Source organism: Ammospiza caudacuta, chromosome 2, assembly GCF_027887145.1.
Source record: "Ammospiza caudacuta isolate bAmmCau1 chromosome 2, bAmmCau1.pri, whole genome shotgun sequence".
NCBI lineage: Eukaryota > Metazoa > Chordata > Aves > Passeriformes > Passerellidae > Ammospiza > Ammospiza caudacuta.
Window position 1 is genome coordinate 83,339,768 of NC_080594.1, and position 23,348 is coordinate 83,363,115.

At 36.5% G+C, this 23,348-nt stretch overlaps 2 protein-coding genes across 3 annotated transcripts in view; one reads left to right on the forward strand and one right to left on the reverse strand.

Annotated features, from left to right (window-relative positions):
- Window positions 1-13,785, forward strand: part of TPP2 (tripeptidyl peptidase 2) — a 52,478-nt gene extending 38,693 nt beyond the window's left edge. For both annotated transcript variants that reach the window (XM_058824726.1, XM_058824727.1), the window contains 6 exons: window positions 644-795; window positions 894-990; window positions 1,851-1,981; window positions 3,253-3,460; window positions 9,761-9,880; window positions 10,513-13,785. In XM_058824726.1, the coding sequence (XP_058680709.1) occupies window positions 644-795; window positions 894-990; window positions 1,851-1,981; window positions 3,253-3,460; window positions 9,761-9,880; window positions 10,513-10,602 (798 nt within the window). In that variant the 3' untranslated portion in view covers window positions 10,603-13,785. The remainder of the gene's footprint in view (window positions 1-643; window positions 796-893; window positions 991-1,850; window positions 1,982-3,252; window positions 3,461-9,760; window positions 9,881-10,512) is intronic.
- On the reverse strand, window positions 11,064-19,821 carry METTL21C (methyltransferase 21C, AARS1 lysine). The gene is made up of 5 exons (XM_058824729.1): window positions 19,756-19,821; window positions 15,749-15,897; window positions 14,352-14,494; window positions 12,722-12,839; window positions 11,064-12,166 (listed from the first exon to the last, which is right to left on the reverse strand). Exons 2-5 carry the CDS (start codon window positions 15,885-15,887, stop codon window positions 11,772-11,774), a joined length of 795 nt encoding a protein of 264 aa, XP_058680712.1. The 5' UTR covers window positions 15,888-15,897; window positions 19,756-19,821; the 3' UTR covers window positions 11,064-11,771.
- Between the last annotated feature and the right edge of the window lie 3,527 nt (window positions 19,822-23,348).

Here is a 23,348-nt window from a genome sequence, read left to right on the forward strand (position 1 = left end):
GCTATCATATAAGGGTTAAAAGAAATCTTGCTATTGTACCTACTTAATTAGAACTGAGATATAGGTGAAACTGGAAAGTCTGCAGCAGCACACTGGAAATCAGTTGACTTTGGATGCATCAGCTAATTCAGTATGCACATGGAAGGAATAGTCTCTTGGGAGTAATAAACATATCCTGTGACATGTTTCATGTTTATCCTACAGTGGTACTATTTTTTAGAATTCAGCCATCTTTATTCATTTGTTTATTGCCAGATTTGTAGGATAGGATCTGTCTTTTTTCCCTTATCCTTTTAACCAAGTTATTTGCTTTTTTATCAACAAACAAACAGAAAACCACTTACCTTATTCCCTAACTAATATTATGTAAAATTATGTGAATGTAAGAATATCAAATTAGCTGAATTTTAGGCTTTATCTTCTTACACCTAGTGTGCTGTTTTAATATTTACATCCTTATATTGCTTAGAATAAAAACTTTAAGCAATTCCTGAGTTTTTACTGTCTAATATCTTTGCTCTCCAAGCCCTTACTCACTGTATGTGTAGCTCAGAGTAGTTGCTGGCTATGATTTAGCTTTCATATGACATCAAAAAAAGTGTACTGTATCCCTCTGAGTATGTGTCTCTTTTCCCACCTCCAGGATGTCCTTACTGTTCATTATCACCTGATACCATCACCATCAAAGAGTAAAAATGGCAGCAAAGAGAAAGAAAAAGAACAGGAAAAAGAAAAAGATGCAAAAGAAGAATTTGCTGAAGCTTTAAGAGACCTAAAAATACAGTGGATGACCAAGTATGTCTGCTGTCATTACTACACAAGCTTGAAGCAGGTTGAAGTTCACAAAAATACACTGAATCTGTACTTTAATGCTATATCCTCCTCTCTTGTAGGCTGGATACCACTGACATGTATAGTGAGTTGAAAGAAGCATTTCCTAATCATCTTCCTCTGTATGTTGCAAGACTTCATCAGCTGGATTCTGAAAAGGTTATTTAACGCTTCTTAAGCTTGATCTGTCTCTATACACCCTAACAACTCTTCCTTTGTGCACATTTGAACTTGAAGTGACTGTATGCAGCATTAAAATGCAGAAATTTCTAATTAGAGTGACAGGTACCTCCCTTGACTGTGATTTACTTAATTCCATGGCAGAATAAAAGAAACTATGCCTAACCAAAGTGTGTTTGCTTATCAAGTTATGCCTTGTTCAGTTAAACACATTTTAAGTTTTCATAATTATGTAGTCTACAACAGTTTTATTCTGAATGGTGCCTACTGAGACAAACACACATCCTATTCTGTTTCTCTTCTGGTCTGGTAATTTCTCCTAGCAGCATGACTCAGACAGCTGAGGACAGTAACCCCCTAAAGTGACACAGCTAAATCTAGTTTCCACTGTCCTCAGAAATGGGAGCTGTCAACAGAAGAGTTTGCATGTGGGTTTTTTTCATCTTGAAAACAAACACCTTTGTGCATATGCCACTAGCTTCAATATTTTTCTTTTTATTTTGTTGTGATTTTATATTTATTTCTGAATTGAGTAACTGCTACATTTTACAAAAGTACTCTTTGTACTGGAAGGTGATTTTCTTTCTGTAAACTCTGCATTTTGCACATTCCAACCTCCAACCATATTTCACAGTTTGTTTTCAGTGAAATAGACTAAGTATGCAGGAAATCTTGAAGACTTTCTAGGGTGTTTTAAGCAAAATTTGAACAAAATGGAGAAAGGAACATATTGAATGATCAAATGTTATTTTTGCATAGCTTTGCAATCACCCTAATTTTAGTAGAATCAACAATGAAGCAATTTTATGGTGCTGAACATGTTTATATTCTTCTTTTAGGAGCGAATGAAAAGACTTGATGAAATCATTGAAGCTGCAAATACAGTAATCTCTCATATTGATCAAACAGCATTAGCAGTATATTTTGCCATGAAGACCGATCCCAGGCCTGATGCAACTACTATAAAAAAGTACCTACCCAGTAAATAATTTTCCTGCATCCTATTTCTGTAGTCTATGTACTTTGTCTCTGCATGTAAGAAATGGAATGACTGCAACTTTTTTTGATAACTTGTATAATTTTTTTTTGTGGCACACACACAATTTAAAATATGATGACACAATTGTTGTGCTCTCTTATTATGTTTCCAGAATGCAGGGACACTGAAATGTCCATTTTTTTATTTATTCAATAAAATGAACAAGGATTCTTTCAGGATTTAAATGTATCAGAAAAATGGGATTTTAAATTGTTGTATCAAGCTTAGTCTAAGCTCAGAGGGACCACTGGAGTATTAGTAGAAGTACTGTTTTGAATGCCACTTGCCTTTTCTTTATATTTTGCAACCTTTCCCATCTGTATTTGAAGACAAAATTTATTTCAGCCAAAGAAGTAACTGCTTGCTTGCAAGAGATTCCGTTTGCGAAAAGCGTGATGACCATGCTGCAGAGTATTTGAGACCCACTGTTCTTTAGTTTCAGATTGTTCCTCTGTGCTATTAGCATGTATATCCTTAGGAAGATAGTGTTTTGAAGGTGACACCTTAGTCTGGAGAATAAGTGATGGATTTTGCTGTGTGTAGCATGGGGCTGTTTTAGTAACAGAACAGCAGCTCTGAATATTAGGCCCTTAAAATGGGAAATGCATCTTTGTGGATTATCTATAAAATATCAGATTTCAGTTGTAAAGCTGGTTCATCTGTTCTAGCTATCCTGAATCCAGATTTTTGTGTAATTCCAGAATTGCTGATATAAAAGCAAAGTCTTGACATAATAAACTTAATTCTAAACATTTCTTGGTAAGTTGATCCATTAGGTCATGTGTTTTGAATATAACATCTGAAATTGAACACCAAATTCAATGGTGCTTTAAATGGATGCAATTCCTTTGAAGTCAGCAGAATCATATCTGCTTATGTTAGTGGTGGATTCGACTCTCTGTTTATAATGCCAGGAACTATAAAGTTGTATTCCTAGATGCTGACTTACTTTTGGAATCCTGAGTTACCCTTGCCTTAAGTCATCTAAGGCATTTCATACTTAGAAGAATGAATGAGTATCTTTAAAGCATAGTGTCTTTGGGTAATATTATATGGTTAGTTTAATTTATAGTAAATAGCCTTGTGTGTACTAATGACTGTAAACTTTTTTAGCTTAAACTGAGTCAGTACTGTTTCTGTTCTTAAGGCTGCATCTACAAAAGATTCTAAATGTTTTTCATACTGTTTTTTTTCCTCCCTAGTGAAATGGAAAAACAGAAGAGTACTTTAGTGGATGCACTTTGTCGAAAGGGAAGTGCGCTGGCTGACCAACTTCTTCATCTGCAGACCCAAGAAGGGGCTGCTTCCAGTGATGCAGAAGGCAAAGATGAGGATCATGAAAGCTGCTCAGAAGCTTTGACAGAGACATTCTGGGAAACAACAAAATGGACTGATCTTTCTGACAGCAAGGTAAGAGACCAGAGCAGGTTTTTCTCATTTGCATGTTGGGTTTTCTGATGGTTTCTTCTGGAGTTATGCACTGCCTTTGTGTGCACAACCTTGTAAATTCCTCCCTTCTACTTTGCCATGATGTCTCCCCTGTGCATTGTGCTTCCTTTATGACCTTTTTCCACAGAGGTTTTGCCAAGCCTGTAAAATCCGTGGTAAGCCCATCTCTGTTCAAGTGAATGTAGAGGTTAAGGGAAGGGTGTAAGACAGTACCAAATTTCCACAAAAAAGCTGCTTCCTTTATTGAATTGCTTCTTTCTGTACTTTCCAGGGAATATTTTCGATTAACCTCTGTGCTCTTGTAGCTGTACACACAGAGGTGTGCAGCACCCCACCCTGTTCAGTCCTGCATGCTGTAGCCTCTTCCACACTATGGACAAGAGAAATTTTGTGTTTTGCTGTCAGTAATGTCTGTAGAGGTAAAGGAAGAAACCCTTGGAAATAATGACACTTACATATAGATTAGCACAGACTTCCCTGTCATTTTAGAGTTCCTCATCCCAAGACCTGAATTTTTATTCTCCCTCATTCAAGACAGCAATTCCAGAAGGGAAAAAAATCCATTGTAGGTGATTAATTATGTAGTTTTTAATTTAGAGAGGTTATGACTTTGTATTTTTAACTTTTGAGCTATTGATGTTAATTGGTTTCTGAACTTAACTGTCACATTTGGCTGTGTTTTAGTGGAAGATGGAGTGACCAGGGCATTTGTTGATAATTGTGTAAAATTATCAAAGTGCTTCAAATAGTTACCTTCAGAAATTAGAACTTAATAAGTGTAGAAAAAAAAAAAACAAAATAAAACATTTAACTTCCTTGACAGTAGATAAACTTGCTGTAAGAACTTGTGCTTTAGGTGGAGGCCTGGTAAGGAAGGTTGATGGTGCTTACCCTCCTCACTTTAATGTATATGTCCTTGTACACATACATCTTTTCAGCATATTTCCTCTAATCATTAACTGATGATAATATCATATGGTAGCAGATTTTGTGCTTCAATCATATTGTTTGGCACGTGATTTTCTTGCTGTCTGTTTGTAAGTGCAGTACTTTGCTCCAGCATAGTAACCCCTGGTTTATTTCTGTCTCCTGCTCTTTATTTTGCTAAAGATGATGGAAATAATTTCAGTGGAAGAATGTCAATATAGACATTTTGTTGGGAGTTTCCCTCTTTGGCTTTTATTTCAAGACAGATAGCATTGCTGAGCTCTGTGCTTTGAGCCTGGAATAAGTAACTCTGATTTGAGTTCAATGGATTGGGAACCTCTCTCTTTGACTGTCTTATCCATGGATTTATGAAAGTGTATACTTCAGTTTTGCTCTGAAAATTGATTCTTCTGTATTGTTAAATTGGTACTAAAAGATCAAAACTTCTCTAGATTTTCATAGTATTTCATATGGAAATAACTTCCATCCTATTTATGTAGTATATTTGTCTTCTTTTTCTTACTTTTTTGAGTTTTATTACTCAAATTGAAATCTAAACTGACTGTTATGAGACCTACAGAGCTACTTGTAGGGTGCAAAAACAGTTGGTAAAACAAAAGCCTTCCACACAAGCAAAACGAAACAAGGATTTCATTCACCACTTCCCAAGGGCTGGCAGGTGTTCAGCCATCTCCAGGAAAGCCAGGCTTCATTGTATGCAGCTGTGATTTGGGAAGACAAACACCATTACTGTAAAACTCCCCCCTTTCTCCTTCTTACCCAGCTTTATATGCTGAGTGTGGTGCCACACGGTGTGGGATATCCCTGTGGTCAGTTGGGGTCAGCTGTCCTGGCTGTATCTGCTCCCAACTCCTTGTGCACCACCAGCCTTCCCACTGGTGCAGTGGGATGAAATGCAGAAGAGGTCTGGACTCCAAAAGTGCTGCTCAGCAACAGCTAAAACATTTCTCAGTTATCAACACTGTTTGCAGCACAAATAAAAAACAAAGCCCCAAACCAGCTGCTGTGAAGAAAATTAATTAGCCCATCCTAAACCAGCACAGATTGAAAGTGGAGCAGCCAAGTCAGATATAGGGGATAGACCTTGTGTGAATGTCCTTCAAAGGAGAGTTGTCAAGAGACAGCCAGCTTATTCTGAAGCAGTGTGTTGGAGATGAAAATGTGGAACTCTTCTTTTATGTAGATATGTCTATGTAATACTGGCACTCAAAAGATGGAACATCTGGGTGAGAAAGGATGGAAATCAGGCATTTAAGTACTGCACTGATCATTCAATTTTTTATATATATATATATGACTTAAGATAGAAGCATTGCTCTAAATGTGTTTAGTTATAAGCTTCCTATAAAGTTCATGCAGCCGTCAGTAATTAAAAGGCTAAGTAAATTTTTGAAAACCAAGAGAGAGCATGCTTTCTTTCAGGTTGTTTCTAACGTGGAATCAGGAGCATCATCACTTTTCTATGTGTTTCTTCTCACCTTCTAGTAAATAAAGTACTGTCCCTTGTTTCATCTCTCCTCTGCAGATGTAGCACCTGGGCAGCAAAGGGCATTTGGTAGTTCCTTTGAATTGTCTGTCACTGAAGTAACCTGCTTGTCACCATACTGTAGCAAGTATGTAGGGAAGTAACTTTAATTTTGATAGTAAGTGCATTTGTTCATACTTTCAGCTATTATCTAAAGGTTCATTTTGAACTAAACACTAAAGAAAATATTTCTGTCCCCTGTGTACACAAAAGCATTTCAAATAAACTCCAGTTAAGACAGCTTTATGCAGCAAGTATTTGATAGATTATGCAAACATGTTTATGATAGCACTTTAGTTTATTTTCCTAGAACACAGCTTTAAATTTTGTAGGCAAGAATCCTCAGTTTTAAACACAACTGCTACGGGAAAGTAGTAGAATGTTGTGTATTTGTTATTGGGAATGACCAATATCTAGAATGTAATGCCCCTCAACCTTTATTAGCCGTGGGAGAAAAGCAAAAAGTCACACTTAAAAAAAAGTTTAAAAACAAGTAAAAGACGCATACCTTTCCATCTTATCTTTTAAACATCTTTAACCTGGATTGTTTTTCCTGATACTGTTTGTATTGTCAGATGCAGCTTTCTCTTCCAGCTGGTTTTATTCAGTCACTGCCAAAAATGTGTTGCTGGATATTCGATTCCCTTAACTCCCCTTGCTTCCATAAAATGAGTAATTTTTTTTATTAATGTAGTTTTTATTCATAATAGGGCAGTTAACAGAGCACAGAAAAATCAACAAACCTAGCTAAGAAAGCCTGGTTTATTACTATAGATGTATATGAACCTGAAAAAGCTTGTTTGTTGGGAACTGTAAACATTACAATTTCAGTGTTCCTATAAATGGCTGGAATATATTACCTAGAAATTGTATTGTTTAACCTAGTATTTTAACTATAGGTAAATGTAGGTATATTTTCATCAGCTCTTTAAGTGATTAATTAATTGATGATACAAGTCTGTTTCCATAGAGTAGCAACATTAGGATACTAGAAAAGTTTCACTAGGCATTTTAGTATTGCTGGATTCAAACTATTTGAGAGTGTCTTCAACCCCAAAAATGTCTTCCGAAAGATCATTTCAGGATTTTACTGTCGTAAATACACATCTTTATAGCCAATGGCTGTTAGGAGGTGAACATCCAAACACTTTCATGGGTCTGGCTCCTAGCACACGTAGTATTCCAGGCCATTAGCTTGGGGAATAAAGTTTCTTAACAGTGATTTTTTTCCCTCAGTAACCTAGATGTATGCATTGCCTTTTCCCAATGCCCTTTTATTGTTCTTTGTACAATTTCTGGCCCAAATTGCTTTTGTGCAAAAGCTGGCCTTCATTATATTTATTATATAATTTATTATTGCATTATATAGTTCTGAAGTAATATCAAATACTTTGAAGTCATTACTATTCTTTCATCTAACAATTTGGTTATGGATACTACAAATAGATTTATTTGATGGTTTTATACATTCAGATAGCAGCTGTTTTCTCTATTATATCTTAATAGGGCTCCAGTTTACATTTTCCTTACACATATCAAGGAATCCTAACCTTTACTTCTGTGATCTTGTAAAGCTTGCAGTATTTTATCTATAAGGCTTAATTTGGCCAATATATATACAAGTTGTAAAGTATTATTTCTTATCTAACATCTTTTGTTTGTAAACAAATTCTGATTTTAAAGCAACTTATGCATTGTTCATAACTTCTGAAGTACTAATGAATTTTTAGTAGTTTTGCTGAACTTGTATGCAATTGATTGGGTTTTTTTTTCTGAACACTAAGACAGAAATTACTGTCTTATGTCAGGAGCTCTTGGAGCATTGCTTTAAACCTTTTGGTTCACCAAAGAACCTTTTTCTCCTTTAGAAATACCCAACCTTGTATTTGGCCAGAGCAAGGGTATTTCGTAAAATGCTTTGTTTTCTTGCCACAAAAACTCTAGGAAGCCCTGTTACGAAAGAAATGCTGTCAAGTGGCTTTCCTCCTGCCTTTATCACTGATGTTCAATAACCATTCAAAACTTACAGGGTCAGGTAAGAGCTTTCTTCATAGAGCAGTGACATTATTTCTGGTTAGCCTCAGAAATGTTGTATTTGCGAGAGCTCCAATGCATTTTTCATTTGATTTTTTTTTTTGTTTGTATTTTTTTTTTGTTTTGTTTTGTGGTTCTATCATCTTTTACAGAAGAGATTTTTTTTTTAAGTTTAGTTTAGCCAACTAAATCTGCTAATAGATCCACTGAGCAGTTATTCAGAAATGTTTGCTAATGTGTTTTGCTTTAGGAAAATATCCAGAATAATTGGATTGAGAATGCAGCATGCAGATTATTTTTCCAATAGCAATATTTGGAAAATTGTATATGTGAATGGTGCTGTATGCTCATCATTGCATATATGTGTGTGTGTTGTAAGCTACAACAGCTTAAGTGAATATTTCAACACAGCAAAATAAGTATTTGAAGACAGAAGAAGAATGAGAAACTCTTGAATACTTTGGCATAGTATCTTGAAGCTTTAAAATTACACCTTGACTTGCTTGATAATTAAGTTTATTTCTTTTTTATATTTTAACTATTTATTGATCCTGCAAAGACTTGTGCATGTTATTAAGTGGAAGTGCTCAGGCTGCTAAAACTAGATAGGTTCTTCACTCCTTGTAAGATTCAGATCTCTGGTTCCTTAGTGTTTATATTCTAGAGACATATTTCATTTTTTTCTGTAATGCAAAACATGTTTCTTAACATCCTTGAAGGGTTTCTGTTAGCTTTTCTTAATGGGATATTTTAAGTGGGAAATCTTCAACCTTTATTGTGGAGTCAGAGCAAAGGAAAAATGTTGTAGTGAATGAGGGGAAATGAATAGCAAGCTCTAATAAAAGATTTCATAAACACTGCCAACAACAGACACACCACCATATTCACTAACTTTACTGCTATGTCACTCTTCAGTAAAAAATAAAAAAATCTTCTTTACTGAGCGTTTCAAAGGGAATATATGAAAGTGTCTTGATTGCTCTAATTCTTAGTGCTGCAGCTGGTGAAATGGTTTGAACCCTGTTGCAACACCCTGAATGCTGTCAGTGGTCGGGTATTAAGAATGTGAAATTATTTTTCATTAGGTCTTACGTAGACACATTCATTTGCTCACATGAACTACTGCATTGGTAAGGACTGTAAGCTGCCTTTTTAGAAATAATATTATCAAGAAGGAGCTTTTTTATCATCTCATCTTAAAGAGTTACCAATAGTGAGGAGCTGACCTAAAACCTGAGGCTTGTCTTCATACTTATGTGTCCTCATTGCTTGTTTATAATTATTTACATTTCTCTGTCTTTGTCTGTTTATATCATTCACTGTGTACATTCATACTTGTTTCTGCAGTAAGTTTGTGACTACCTAGGAGTTAAAATCCTCAATTGGGTTTTTGCTTCTCTGAGTCAAAAATATACCTGCCTGGTTGATGTTTTAATTGTCTTTTTAATATGCCTTACAGTTGCCTGTAGAGAATGAATATCCAAAGAAGCTAGAAATGTGACAAAAAATTAAAATAGTGACATCTGTGTTACATAAGTTACAAAGTCAGATATGTTTGTGAAGTCAGAAATAGTCTCTAGGAAGTTCATGTTTATGATTACTACTGTGAATCATCTGTTAAACTGCAAATATCTCATGTAAATGTTTTGCTTTGAATCACTTCTGCTACCTGAACAGAATTTGATCTCACTTGTTAAACCTTGTAAGATATTAAAATACCTAATTTGCTTTTATTTTTTTCATTTGTATTGTAGGTTTTGACTTTTGCCTATAAGCATGCATTGGTAAATAAAATGTATGGAAGAGGGCTCAAGTTTGCCACAAAACTGGCAGAAGAAAAGCCAACAAAGGACAACTTAAAAAACTGCATTCAGGTAAGGGGTGTTTGGCCAAGTAATGGGGCTGCATTCATGCTGTGTAAGCTTTCAGAAGTAAGATACAAGTCTTCTGGAATTGTTTGTACTCTTCTCATTTTAGAAAGCACTAAATGTAATATCTTAACTTTATCCAGGTTTTGTAACTCAGCTTTCATTTGAAACAGTGATTTTTTTTTCCTTCCTTGTTCTAGAATAGCTTGTTTGTGAGTAACTGTTGTTTTTAACAGATTTACTTTTTGGAACTTACTTTGGGGCATAAAAGAAGTAGAGACAACTTAGTCCAAGATATCTGCATAAAAATCCCCTTATATTGCTGTTTTACCACTGGGTGTTTTTTTACTATTATTAATCTTAATTACTGCTCGTAGAACTTAGTGGAGAATTAATGGGAATTTCTAAGATTAAATTCTTGTGCATTATGTTGAAAGAATGTGGATCATATAGAAGGGGGAGGAGGGGTCCCCCTTTCAGGACTGAGGAAGTCAAAACTTACCAGATCTCCAATCTGTTGTCTTTCTGATGATAGACATTTTTAGTAAAGTGTTGATATCAGTGCAGTGTTTGTTTAGATTTAGATGCTAAAAAGAGTAAGACTAATTTTTTTTTTAATGTGTGCTTTTTTTCTTCAGCTAATGAAGTTGCTTGGATGGACTCATTGTGCAACTTTCACTGCAAATTGGCTTCCTGTCATGTATCCACCTGATTATTGTGTATTCTAGAGAATCAACAATTGTAAAATTAAATTGATTTTATATGGGACAGAATAGGAAAAGAGAAGTTTGACTTTTTATTCGAACGCATGTTTTCATTACTGAATGCTGATTATTAAATTGTGTGTATTTATCAGTAAGGGCACCTGGGTATGGCTTAATACCTGTTAACCTAACTCCTGTCATCAGGGAGTTTCCTTATTGTGCATCCCATTGCTGGCAATGGATGTGCCAGAACTGCCAACATCAAGGATTTGGAATTAGTTTGGAAGGAATTACTGCATGCATGTTACGTTCTGAATTGTTACTTTGAACTGCAAACCTGTAAAAGTTCTGTATTTTTTATGGTACACTGAATTTTAACATGTTTGATCTTAATTTCAATTGTATGAAGGCCTTAAAGCTACTTCAAGAGTAGCTAAAATCTTACTTATTAGATGAAAATAATGGACACCTGTATTGTTTGCAAGAGTTTACATTTAATGTTTTTGAGAAAAATTCAACCTCTCAAATGGTTACAATGTTTCTCAGAATTGCTGATGCATAGGTACTCTTGTAAATTTTCAAAACTCTTCATTTTGGAGTGATTTCAGGCAAACTCAGAAATCCTGGTGAAGCTGAGTATCAGGACAGGCTGATACATGTATAAAAGTGCCAGACAGTTACATGTTGATCAGATATTGTAAAGCTATACATAGATGTTTATTAATGTTAAAAATACAAAACACAGCAGAATAAGTGTGCAAAGTTGAAGATCAAAATACCACCATGTTCACTCGGATACTTTAAAAGATTTTTATAATGAATAAAAATACTAAAGCTAAAATTTGTATTGGTTTCTGGATGAGTACCTAAATAAAACTTGCTGAAAGAAAGCAGCTTACAAACAGCAGAGGTTCAGTGCAGCCCAGAAGATCAATGCTTTTTGTTAAAACCTTCTTACTAACACTGTTCCTTCAGTGGAGGGGAATTGGTCAGTTTGAACAGGTCATATTTATCAACCAGAGACAAACTGCTATATCTTTTGCCTTGCTGAGTTTTTTTCTACTTGCAATGCAAAACTTAGATGGAACTGCAACTTTACAACCATAAATGCACAGATGGTGCAACATAATCTTGGAAAGCATTCCAATTTTTGAGGTGCTGCCACTAAATCAAGATCAGTAGTAGTTTTCTCTTTAATTCTTTCTTACTGTGGCTTTAAGTAGCTTGACATTTGATTCTGGAAATTCTGCTAGAATGGTTGTGTTAAATATATTGCAAACTTTTTCTAAAAATTCGTAGTCTGTACTGAATCTGAATTTATTTGCCCATAGTAATACTGTTCCTGGCTTACAAAAGTACACCATTGTTGCTAGCAGGGGGTCCAGAGCTCCATGATGGTACACAACATCAGTTGCCAGTATGAAATCATAATGGTAAGTTGATACTGGAAAGTCTTCATTGAGGCCTTCTCCCCATACCAGTTTTCTCACTTCAGGTTTGTGCATATTCAAGTTCTGTGTATTTCTTGAAATATTATATGAGAGATTTTCAAGAACTTCTGGCAAATCAGTAGCTGTAACATGAGCCCCTAAAGAAAACATGAGTTTGTTAATTCACAGAATCACTAAGGTTGGAAGAGACCTTCAAGATCATCTGTCCAACCATGAACCCAGCACTACCATAATCGCCCCTAAACCATATCCCCAAGTCCCACATCCAGATGCCTCTTGGATACTTCCAGAGACAGTGGCTCCACCACCTCCCTGGCCAACTTATTCTAAGGGTATCTAACCACCCTTTCTGTAAAATAAAAAAAGCTTCTAATATAAAATCTGAACTCCCTGGCACAACTTAGGGCTGTTTCCTCTCACCCTTTCACTTGAGACAGGGCAAAATTCATAGGTATGTAGTTGAACCTGGGTGAAGCTTTATCTACATAAACTGGTCCAGCCTCCCCCATAACTAGGGTAATTTAGTTAACAAAACAGTATTTTACAATGATTTTCATTTTAAAAAGCAACAACAACAAAAAAAAAACAGTGACAAAGTTTCCTTCAACTGTTGTTTCATTGCCTTAAAGTGACAATGGCAGAACTAGATCATCGTTCACTAGAAGTTGAAAAGGAAATACAAATTTACCAACCTAAGATACAGGCCACAATGGAAAGCAAGCCTGTTCCAGCACCAATTTCCAAAACTTTTTTGTCTTTGAGGTTGAATTGTTCTTGATTTGCTTCCAGATACTGAGATAAAGCCAGTGCCTAAAATGGTTAACACATATCCATAAAAGGGTAAGAGCTAAGTTGCACAAAAATTCATTAGATGTTTTTATACAAGGGTGTTGTGTTTTTTTAGTGTAATGAGAAAGACTGAAGTGTGTAACAAAAATGTAAGATGGGAAGAATTGTGATGTATCCATTTTTTATTATTAAAAAAAACTAAAGCAGTTTATTTTTAGTTTTAAGTTTATGTGATACTGATTTACTACACACTTCCACATGAGTTCTCTGACAGCTCGAGACAGAATCATAGAATAAGCTGAGTTGGAAGGGACCCACAAGGATAGGCAGTGTTAAGATGTGAACCATACAGTCAGAGCAGCAGAGTTTAACAATATGTAAGTAATGTTCTGGTTTATTATAAATGTTATGCTATACTATCACTATCATACAGTAACTTTAGGCTTCAGCAGAGATTTTTGAAAAACTTTTTTTTTGTTTCATTTTTAGCAAAGAAAATATTGAAAATTGGTTATTTACAAACTTGACGCTTGTTTATTCATAATAGTGTAACCTTTGAAAAAAACAAAAACAGCACTGTATTAAAATATTAAGCCTTTGTAAAGATTTTGTCAGCAGAATATAAGTGGGCTGTTTATTAACAACATAAACTGATGCCAAAGAAACTGTCTTCCCCCTTTTGCTTCTCTTCTTCAGAATTGTGTTACTGTTTTAACTCTTGTGCTTTTCATAATGCAACACTGTCTACCTGCTCTGGGAAAGCTGACAGCTAATGAATCACCAGTCCAATTTGTGCAACCTCTCAATTTTCTTGGAGAGTTTTACCATCTGCATTCTGACACTTGATTAATGTGCGAATTGATGATCTGACATTTCAGAATAAGATCCTGTTTCACCCACCCATATGCTCTCTATTGTTTTGAAATTGTCTGCCATTTTCTTGTGAGCTTTTTAAATAAATGTGGATCTGAACAATTTTGAAATCCTGATTTTCTTGTCTTTATCAGTTGACTCTCTTCCCTCAAAGGCAGTTTTCTTAGTCTGTGTAAAATTCTGTTTCTAAGAATAGGAGAGACTGAAGAACTGCTTACGAGTACGATTTTCCATACTGTAATGAAACTGTTCTAGCCTTTTCTTTAAAAGAAGCATATTTAGTAATTTTAACATCCTTTATTTATTCAATCTCTCACAGTTTTCATTTCCAGCCTCCTTTTAATACTGCTGATTACTTACTTACCAGCAGTGACTGGTTGGAAGCATGGAGGAAGCTGAATGTTTCTTCCTAAGTTCCCTTACTAAATTCTTTTTTCAATCCCTACATTTGATGTACAAATGCTTTGGTGCCATAGTCCTTTTGGCATGAATGGCAAATTACCCTAAGGCAGAGCTTTCTGCTGAAGGACTTCATTCTGCATAGGGAAACTTTCATTGTCAGAAGTGTCATCTAAGAAAGCTTCCTTAATATTTGTGTGCTGCTGTCCTGGATTGCTCTTGTGTCCCGTGAGCTTTCTGCATGTGGTCTTGTGTACTTACCCCTGGCCATACCACAGCTCCAAAGTGTTCTATGGACTCCTGAATGACAATCTGGTGGCCAACGTATGTATAGTGCTCCTTATCAAAGTAGTGTGAAACTCTAGGAACCCAGTTCTGCAGTATTTTAAGAGTTACTGGTGAGCCTGTGAGAGAAAAGTTGAAATTTCATGGGTGTATGTGCAACTTGTTAAAAGGTAAAAAGTATTTTACAAAAACAGTGTGTGAGCACGTGGACTAGAAGAGCTCTCAGGACATTAGTCTTGAATCATAGAATCATTAAGGTTGGGAAAGATCTGGAAGATCATTAAATCCAGGCATTAACCAAACCAGCACTATGTTCATTGCTAAAACCTCCCCAAATACCACATCTGCAGATCTTTTGAGCACTTCTGTGCGTGGGGATCCCTGAGCAGCCTGTTCCAATGCCTGACCACCCCTTCAGTGAAGACTAGTTGCTGTCCAAAACCAGACAGTCTGGGTGGCCAGGGGGTGAAAGGAGCATTTCCTGCCACTCTAGGTATTCACATGAGCAATTTAAAGATAGAAATGAGCCTTTTAGGAAAACCTACCAATTCAAATATAAAACTCTACTAATGATAGCTAAAAGACTTTCAGGACCAAGGTAACTTGTATTTTGGTGTTTGTGCTGAAGGTTTCATTTGTGAGGCCAGCAGCTCTAGAACAGCAAGCTGCTTTTTACATTAGGATCTACATCCTACATTGAAGAAAACCTGACTCTTTCTTAGTGGTTGTTTTTTAGGCATCCTCCCACAGAAGGAGGGTTGCACGATGCTTTTTATGTTGGCATACAAAATGTAGTTCAGCAAGTCAGTGCTACAGTTGTCCTCAAGTGTCTCATCATGGCAAGGAGGCTCGTGGCTGAGGTTTTTCAGATCTGTACTGAGGCTGTTCCATATGATCTCACTGAAAATAAGGACACTGTTCTGAATGGCTGGACTTTTGTTGCAAGGATATAGATAGAATTAACTGCAAGGGGAAAATCTGCTCTGGATTGCAGGGATTTTAACTGATGCCTGCCTGGAATCCTTAGTAGCTGTTGGAGCAGTTTAGCCTGTTAAAATCTGTAATAACATGGCTTCAACAGTGCCAGCCCAATTAATATCTCTTTTGTAAGAGATTTTAACTGAGAAATAATTCTTAGATGTCCAAATAAAGTCAAGAGACCTTTTAAAATATATTTCTTAATTAGGGAGATAGAGGGGTATTTCTTGTAGATTTGATCTGATAATATATGCAAGCATAAGGGGACATAATGGGGGAAATTGGATATCAAAGGAAAAGTTGCATGATAATATCTGCTATTTGAAGAGTGACAAAAATTAAAGAGTGATATGCTAGCATGCCATAGCAATTGCAGTATTTAAATCGGACTAAACCTCTTTCAGATTCTGCATCCTCAGAGCTGCAAGTGCAGTTTTCAGAATCATACTGCTCTTCACATGTTTCTTCCTCGGATTGGCAGTCCATTGTTCTTTGAATTTTGTTGGGAAATGGTGGCTGCTGTGCAGAGATCATGGCAAGAGAGCTGAAACAGAAGGGAAAAAATAAAGTTATAAAATCTTGCAGCCACTCTCTTCATATGAAATATATCTGGAAAAAGACAGTGAGTAGTTTAGGTGGCCTTTAGTGGCCTTTTGGAGTTTTTTTCAGTGATGGATTGAAGAAATGGGATGAGATGGGACATCTCCACTCCACTGGGTGGTACGAGCTGTTTCTGGGAATGTAGTAATGCTGTCAGAATTTTTCTTCTCTCTCATTTATCATTTTTATCATTGTGTTTATTTTATCATTTATGCAGAAGCTTAGAATTATGTCACTGAATTGATACCTCCAGTCAGCCTGAAAATTCAGCTACTCTTATAAGTTGAAGCAATAGCTAAGGAAGATAACTGTCTTTTAATGTCTGTGACTTTATCTGTGTAATTTACTATTTTCAAAAAATTTGGGACTTATGATTCCAGAGATAAAACTGTTTCATTTGCTGCAGTCAGTGCTCTTGATTTTGTCTCCTTGCATAGAGTTGCCTTCTTTTCCCTGTCTTTTCCTGCAGAACAGCTAACCCAATTACACTGAAATGCAATGAACTGCAGAATACCCAGATGGCAGTCAGGAAATCATTGCCATGAGAAGATTGAATCCTTAAGGGTTTTGGATAACTCTCTCTGTGCATCCCCAGGGCACAGGGCAGCACCTAATCTAAGAAGGAATTGATTGATACCAGCCAGCATCAATAAAAACAAGAACAAAACTTAATATAGATTTGCTTGGAGAGACATAGGTCAGTGAAATTCTTTGCTTGACTAGAGTTTTCTTCAGTAAAGAAATGCATATATCTGTGAGTGTGTGAAAATTAGATATAGAGATATAGGTTAGATCTAAATTAGATACAGAAATAGATACATACACAAACTCATCTATATGTAAAGAGCAAACGGTTCGTAACTTCTGGCTCTGTGCATGTTCACCTTTCCCACATAACACGGTGGCTGGAGTGAGCTGTGTTTTTATCCATGATAAAAACATTTGTCCACTCTGCTCATTTTTGAGACTGCATATTTGCTCTCTGCAGCCACAGGCACTGCCAAGTGTGGTATCATTTGATTGAATCATACTGAGGAGGCTGTTTGACATATCCTCACTGGAAGGGGTAAATCTCTAGCAGTGGCCAAGATGTTTAGCAATGCCTGCAGGTATTTTTTAAGGAGCAGTGTGACTGCTGACTTATGTGAGTGATTTAATTTGCACATGATATTGACACCATTGCAATTCTACTGATATCTGATATATTCCTTATTCCTGCTCTGTTTATTCCCAAGGACAGGATTTCTGTTCTAATTCCTCTGACATTGCATTTGTTCCATCTTGGCAATGATTTTGTACTGCAAGAGAAAAGAGTGTTTTAAAGAGCTTTAAATCAATTTCTGCACCTTTTTTTTTTTTTCTTCAGAGGGCCTCCATCTGGCTAGTAACAAGATCTGCCTTTCCCCTGTGGTGTGTGATTTGAGGTAAGATGAAGGTAGGTAAGAGACTGAAGTTAATGGTGCAGTCACTGTATTCCCTGACATGAGGGAGTGCATCCATGTTCACTTTCCACATGTCACACTGTGCCTCCTTCCAACAGCAATGTTTTTTTTCATTTAATCAAAAGTAGGCTTCTGGATTTGAGCAATGTCTCCTTTTCATGCCTTAAGCTAGAATAAAATCTGCTCATGTTTTAATGCTTTAGGAAATCTCTGTGAAAAATATTTTCAGACTTCTGCAATTGGGAGGGTACATAATGAAAAGAGAAGAATCTGTCAGAACTGGTGATGGCTACAGCCAGAAGACATTTGGTTGAAGACACAGTTTTCTGAACATTATATGTTGAAACCTGCAGAGCAATACAATCTCATGTTTGGGGGTTTTGGGGTAAGCGTTTGTTTTGGTGGGGTTTTTTGTAAGGCTCTTGTAGCCTTAAAAAAATGATTTGTGCTATTTAAGTGAAAAAAACAATCCTGAAATTAAAAACCAGGAGAAAACTTTACCTTGTCCAGTACTCTACTATGTATAAAACCAGAAGGCTTGTTTAATAATAAACTGTTAATTTGTCAGTTTGGGTAGAAAGTGATCCTCCTGTATTTTTTTTCCTTGCTTAAGCAAGTTCTTACTACAAGAGGCCAAAATTTCAGTTGGCTGTGGGTGGCAGTGAATTCCAGAAAATAGCTTGGAAGCATGCTTGATAAATACAAATTTGTTGATCAGCTATTAAGGACCTGCAGCAAATAAAATTCTGTCTCTGATCCTGATATATATGTATACCTTATTTATCACTTATTCAGACTGAGCTCTAACTTGATTAGACGTTACATTTTCAAAATCAAAATTGTTATGCTTTCCTTCACTTTGTTCTTTGAGTTCCCCTAAAATGTGAGTCTGCTTAAATATTTATAAAGAAACTTTGCTGGTTTTACTAAGTTCATTAAAATGATCAGGAGGCCTAAAATGCGCACTAGTGGTTACCCTGCTGCTGGTTGTGGTCATTAAGTCCTTAAGTTGCCTGAGCTCCTAGGTGGTGATTTGGGGGATAAACACTATGCACTCTATGTTTGTATGTCACCTGACACACTGGGCTCTGGTTTTTGGCTGGAGCTTCTGGATGCTATACTAATATCTTGTAGAGGTGTAGCTTTTGCTAAACAGAAAGGGGTTTATAACTGTGTATATATGTACATATATATGCATGTTCATTCTACTGCCATAATTATTCAATTACATATTTCATAGGAGTTAAAAGTAAATCTTTTTTAGCTGCAAACTACAGGACAGTTTTAGTCTTATAAATTCAAGAATTCAAGTATCTTAGTGTCAAGGCCTTAATAATGCAATCTTTATTTGTTATTTTAAATGAAAAACTGCTCCTGAAGGCTACAGGCACAAGTGAATATTGAGAGGCTGTTTGCAAATAAGCAGGTTTTGCATTATTGCATCCTCTATGCAATATATGTTCATGTTGCTGCTGTGCTCATAGAATTACAAAAAACAACATTTGTCACTATTTTGACATTTTTCTGATCCATATTTTACTAAAAAATATATCTCTCTAAAATAATTTTGGTTTGATAATGTTGCAAGCAAAATCTGTTCTCTTAGAAAATGTTGGCGCTTTCTAAATGTTAGCAGCCAGTTTTTTCCAAATTAGTCTTGTTGGAAAATGATTATCTAATTCTTTCAGAGTTTTTAAACCAGTATTGATTTCATTAATAGTCTTAAGCTGTTGTGAACACAACTTAGAAAATCACATTTGATTTCTTCAGAACCTAAGGAAGAAAGAAGAATTCACAGAACTGTATCTATTTGACAATATTACATAAAATTAACAGGGTAACACTTAGAGGGAAATTGTAAGATGATGATAAACCTTATGGTAACAGACCCCTATAAGAATAAACTTTGTGCCTCTTAAGCTGCTGAAATCAATTTCTTGGAAAGAGCTTTTAATATCCAGTTACGTGGCCAAAAAATAGTAGGTTACTGAGCAGGGCTGTGTCACTGGGTCTTCAGCTGTAAACACAACTCTGCTGAAATGTGTTTCATCTCAGCACAGAGTCGCTCAGTGTAGTCTGTGTTAGTTTAAATATTTGGGCAAAAGCCAATTTCATTTGCTCACATGTGCAGTCTGTTCTTTGCAAGTGCAGTCTGTTCTTTGCAAGATCGTGTTTAATCATACTTGTACCATACATTAACATCTGCTTTAGAGCTCATGCAATTTTCTCATGTTACCATGAACTAAATTTAAAAAAATAAACACCAACTACACAAATGCTAGGAAACAAAGGAAATGTCAAGGTTAGGAACATCACTATAGTAAATTTATGTGATATTTGAATTTACAAGGTAAACGCACCCAAATACCGCAGTGACCGTCACTCCGCACGAAACAGAGAGCTGGAATTGTGTTGGCTCACAGAGCTGACCTGAAATACAAAAATTCAGACAAAGGTATTTCTGTTGTTAGTTAGCAGGGAGCACAAAGGCACATCAGACGAGGTTAGCTGGGCAGCTGTGTGGGTACCTGATGTGATAGAGGGCATGGGAAGTTTCCTGTGGGTGGATGCATGCTCCAGAGGTATTTTATACAGGCGTGCACCTGAAAAGAATAACTTTCCCTTCCAGCCAGTCGGATTGCAGGTTATTTAGAGTAACGTTACCAGGCAGCACTCGAAGAACTTACGCTTACCACGTTACACTTAAGACTTCCACATGTGCAGTACAAAATCAAAAACCCTCTTAGACTCTGAAGCCCCAAGCGTACAAACCTTTCTCGGCTCCTCCAGACTCTTGTTCTGTTTTTGCAGACGACGCCGTTCCCTGTGTTCGCCTTACGTCAGCGGAGCTGAGCCAAGTCAGCAACTTACTGTGGGCAAACTAGTGCATAAATAATGAGTGTGGCAACTTGGCAGCAGCCCAAGCACAGGGAAAAGTTCATGAAGCTCCCACTACCAGGAAAAGGTCAGGTCTTCCTTGCCCTGCTGAGCGTCTGGCTGGGGAAGCTCTGGGTGCCCTCCCTGCCCTGAGTCACAGACAGTGTGGGGAAGTCGCAGTCCTAAGAAAAAAACTTTCTGATCATCACTGCAGGTCATAACCATAGGAAATATTGTATGGACTGAAAGAGGATGAAAAGTTAAAATAATGAAAATCCCACTTTTATCAGAAGATGTTCCAGCTGATTATTTTAAAACAGATGGATGTCATAGATGTTGAAGATGAACCAGATGTGTATTCCTTACACATATCAAAAATTGGAGAGGTTTATATACGTTTATTCCTTTGCTGCCTTTCTGCCCTCCCTTCTCCTTCTTTGCAAAGACTCTGCCAAAAGAAATTCAATCCCATTAGAGGACAGAAAAATTTTAAAGCTACTTTGAAAGTCATAAAGCTAGAAAATAACCCCTGGCTAATTAATGAATAGATGAAGGCTGGCGCAAGAAATGGGGGAGGCAGAGGAAATGTGGATTTTTAACTCAATTTATAGGCATTTTCATTTTGGGGTGAAAAGCTTTTGAATTTAGATAATGCTCTCCTGAAAAGTGGTAAAGTTTAAAAAATGACCCTTTTGAGTCACGGCAGCTGTTCCATGTGTGTGCTGCTGCGTGTCTCTAGGAGTCACACCAAAGACAGGAAACACTTGTCTCCACATTAAAATGCTCACTAGCTTCTTTCCTCTGAAATGTGATAGTTAAAAGATACTTTTTAATTCATACTTGGAAACTAGTATTATGATATTGACTGTATTAAGTTGATATTGTAAACTTTGCATTCCAGAGACCTGCCTGACTTTACAAGCAGTGGAAATGAGTGGTCCTGAGGCAGGTGAGTAGCTGTTACTGGAAATGAAGATAGGCTGCTGCTGGAATGACTGCCATGGCTTTTTTTAAGATGTGGTCCTTTTAGCAGGCATGTTCCTGCTATCATATTTATTATATTTGTCACCAGGGTGAATGCAGCTCAGACTGGTGCTGCTGTCAGAGCTCTGTCCTAAGCTTTGGAATGGGACTGATGGTGGAAATAAACAGTTTATTTGTTAAATGAAAGCAGAGGAATTGGCTTACTCTGTAATGTGTCTCTTGTAGCAAGGGTGGAAACTGTAGGGAAAGTGTTACCATTTATTTATGAATCATGCAGGCATGGCTTGATTTCTTGTTTACAGCTCAGGGAGGAATCAACACTGGTACTCTGAAATGTAGCTTTTTTGACATATATTTACTATATACTTTCTATAAATACTTCTTATTCCACACTCTATCTCCAAGTATTTCTTGTTTAACATTGAAAATGACTGTTGTCTGAAGGGGTAGCCCCATGGAATTAAAACTTCTCCAGACTTCTGTGAATGGGCAGGCTGAGGTCAATACAGCACCTCAGTTCTATGTGTAAAAGGGCATTTTTCAGTTATCAATTCAACATCCAGTTCCACAAAGCTCTGAATTATTTGGTTGGCTTTTCTGTTTCTCTAAACAATTGCGGGAATTTTGCAATCTAGACCATTGGTGGAAGACAAAATGCAGCAGGCTGCCGAAAGTGATGAGCTAAAGCAAACTTCAAATATTTTTAGAATGTATGTATTTTAATGTGAACTGTGTAGCTTGCATAGGTTTAGGGGCATGTTAGGTCTGGTAATGTGAAACCTAATTAGTAGTATGGGTCTTTTTCCCATTTAGTGCTCTTAAACTATCAGGAAAGCTGGGAGGAGTATTTTTCCTGACTGTGTCACTGAACTCAGCAGTAGCATTCTCTTCCTTGTACAGGCAGAGTAAAACTATATCCTATTACTGGATTACAGACTACAGTGTTTCAATTTTAAAACAAATTAAAATGTTCCTCTGCTCTTAATAGTACCAATTACAGCATAAAAGTTATGTAGAACTATCCAAACACTTTAAAAGTTTGTGATAAACAGGAATGAAAATGTTACAATCATTAAACTCAACAGGAGCAAAAAGCTTGCCAGATTTGTGCCAAAGGACAGCAGAGTTAAACCAGAAAACTTAAATTATATTCTTGTCAATTAAATCAGTAACCACAGATGAACAGGACAAGATGGCAATTACTCAGAACTTCACCATGGTATTACCAGCTCCAGACCAAAGTGTGGTGCCTGTATCTAAAAGTAGGCTTGATAGCCAAGCAGAGGAAATTGTACAAATGTGAGTTGTATTTCTAAGAGAGTCTTGGAGGCATTTAGGGAACAGTGGGGCAAGTCTGACAGAGCTGGTTAAGCTGAGAGGAACAGCAGTGCTGGTGATAAATAAGAGGTGCTGTAAAGAAGGTTTTGTGTGTTCTTTGGCAGTGTCTACAAGCATGTCATGAATTGTCCTCCAGTTTACAGCGTATGTGGTTTTCCGCAAGCTTTTCATAGGTCACTCACTAAAGATCCCTACAGAAACTGAGTTTTGTTGGGATAAGGGGTTTTATATTTTGTTTTAATAATTTAACAGTAAGGAGACCATAAATGGTCAGGTTTTCAATTATTCAGAAGAACCAGTGCTGCTGAGTGTATTATTAAAATGTAGTGAAAATAATGTGATGACAATGCAGAATTATTCAATACAGTGAAAAGAAAAATAAGCTGCAGAGTTCCAGAAGGATCTCTGGCATGTTTTGAGAGGTGATAATGTGATAAATGAAATTCAGTGCTGACAAGTACCACATAATACACAGTCTCTAACACGGTAGCACCTAGGAAAGAGATCTTCATGGATCCAGAGACAGCAATATACCATAGCTATATACCTGCAAAACCACATCACTAACCAAAACCACAAAGGGATTGTTACATTTTTATAAGGAAATGGAAAAAATCCAACCAAACAAAAGCTGGAAAAGGAACATTGTTTTTTTCCACTACGGGAATTCAGATATTATGTCATCTTTTCAGTGTGTGCCTCAAATCTTTGATTAAAACTTTCATGATCTTGATTAAAACTTTCATGGCTCCTG

Bases quoted from the DNA above. Each gene is read 5' to 3' on its own strand.
- METTL21C (XM_058824729.1), bottom strand. From the start codon at position 15,887: ATGATCTCTGCACAGCAGCCACCATTTCCCAACAAAATTCAAAGAACA. The intron at 14,495-15,748 runs GTTTAGTCCGAT...TTTCTCTCACAG, and splicing joins GGATGCAGAATCTGAAAGAG to GCTCACCAGTAACTCTTAAA. The intron at 12,167-12,721 runs GTTGGTAAATTT...TGTTTTCTTTAG, and splicing joins CATTGTGGCCTGTATCTTAG to GGGCTCATGTTACAGCTACT.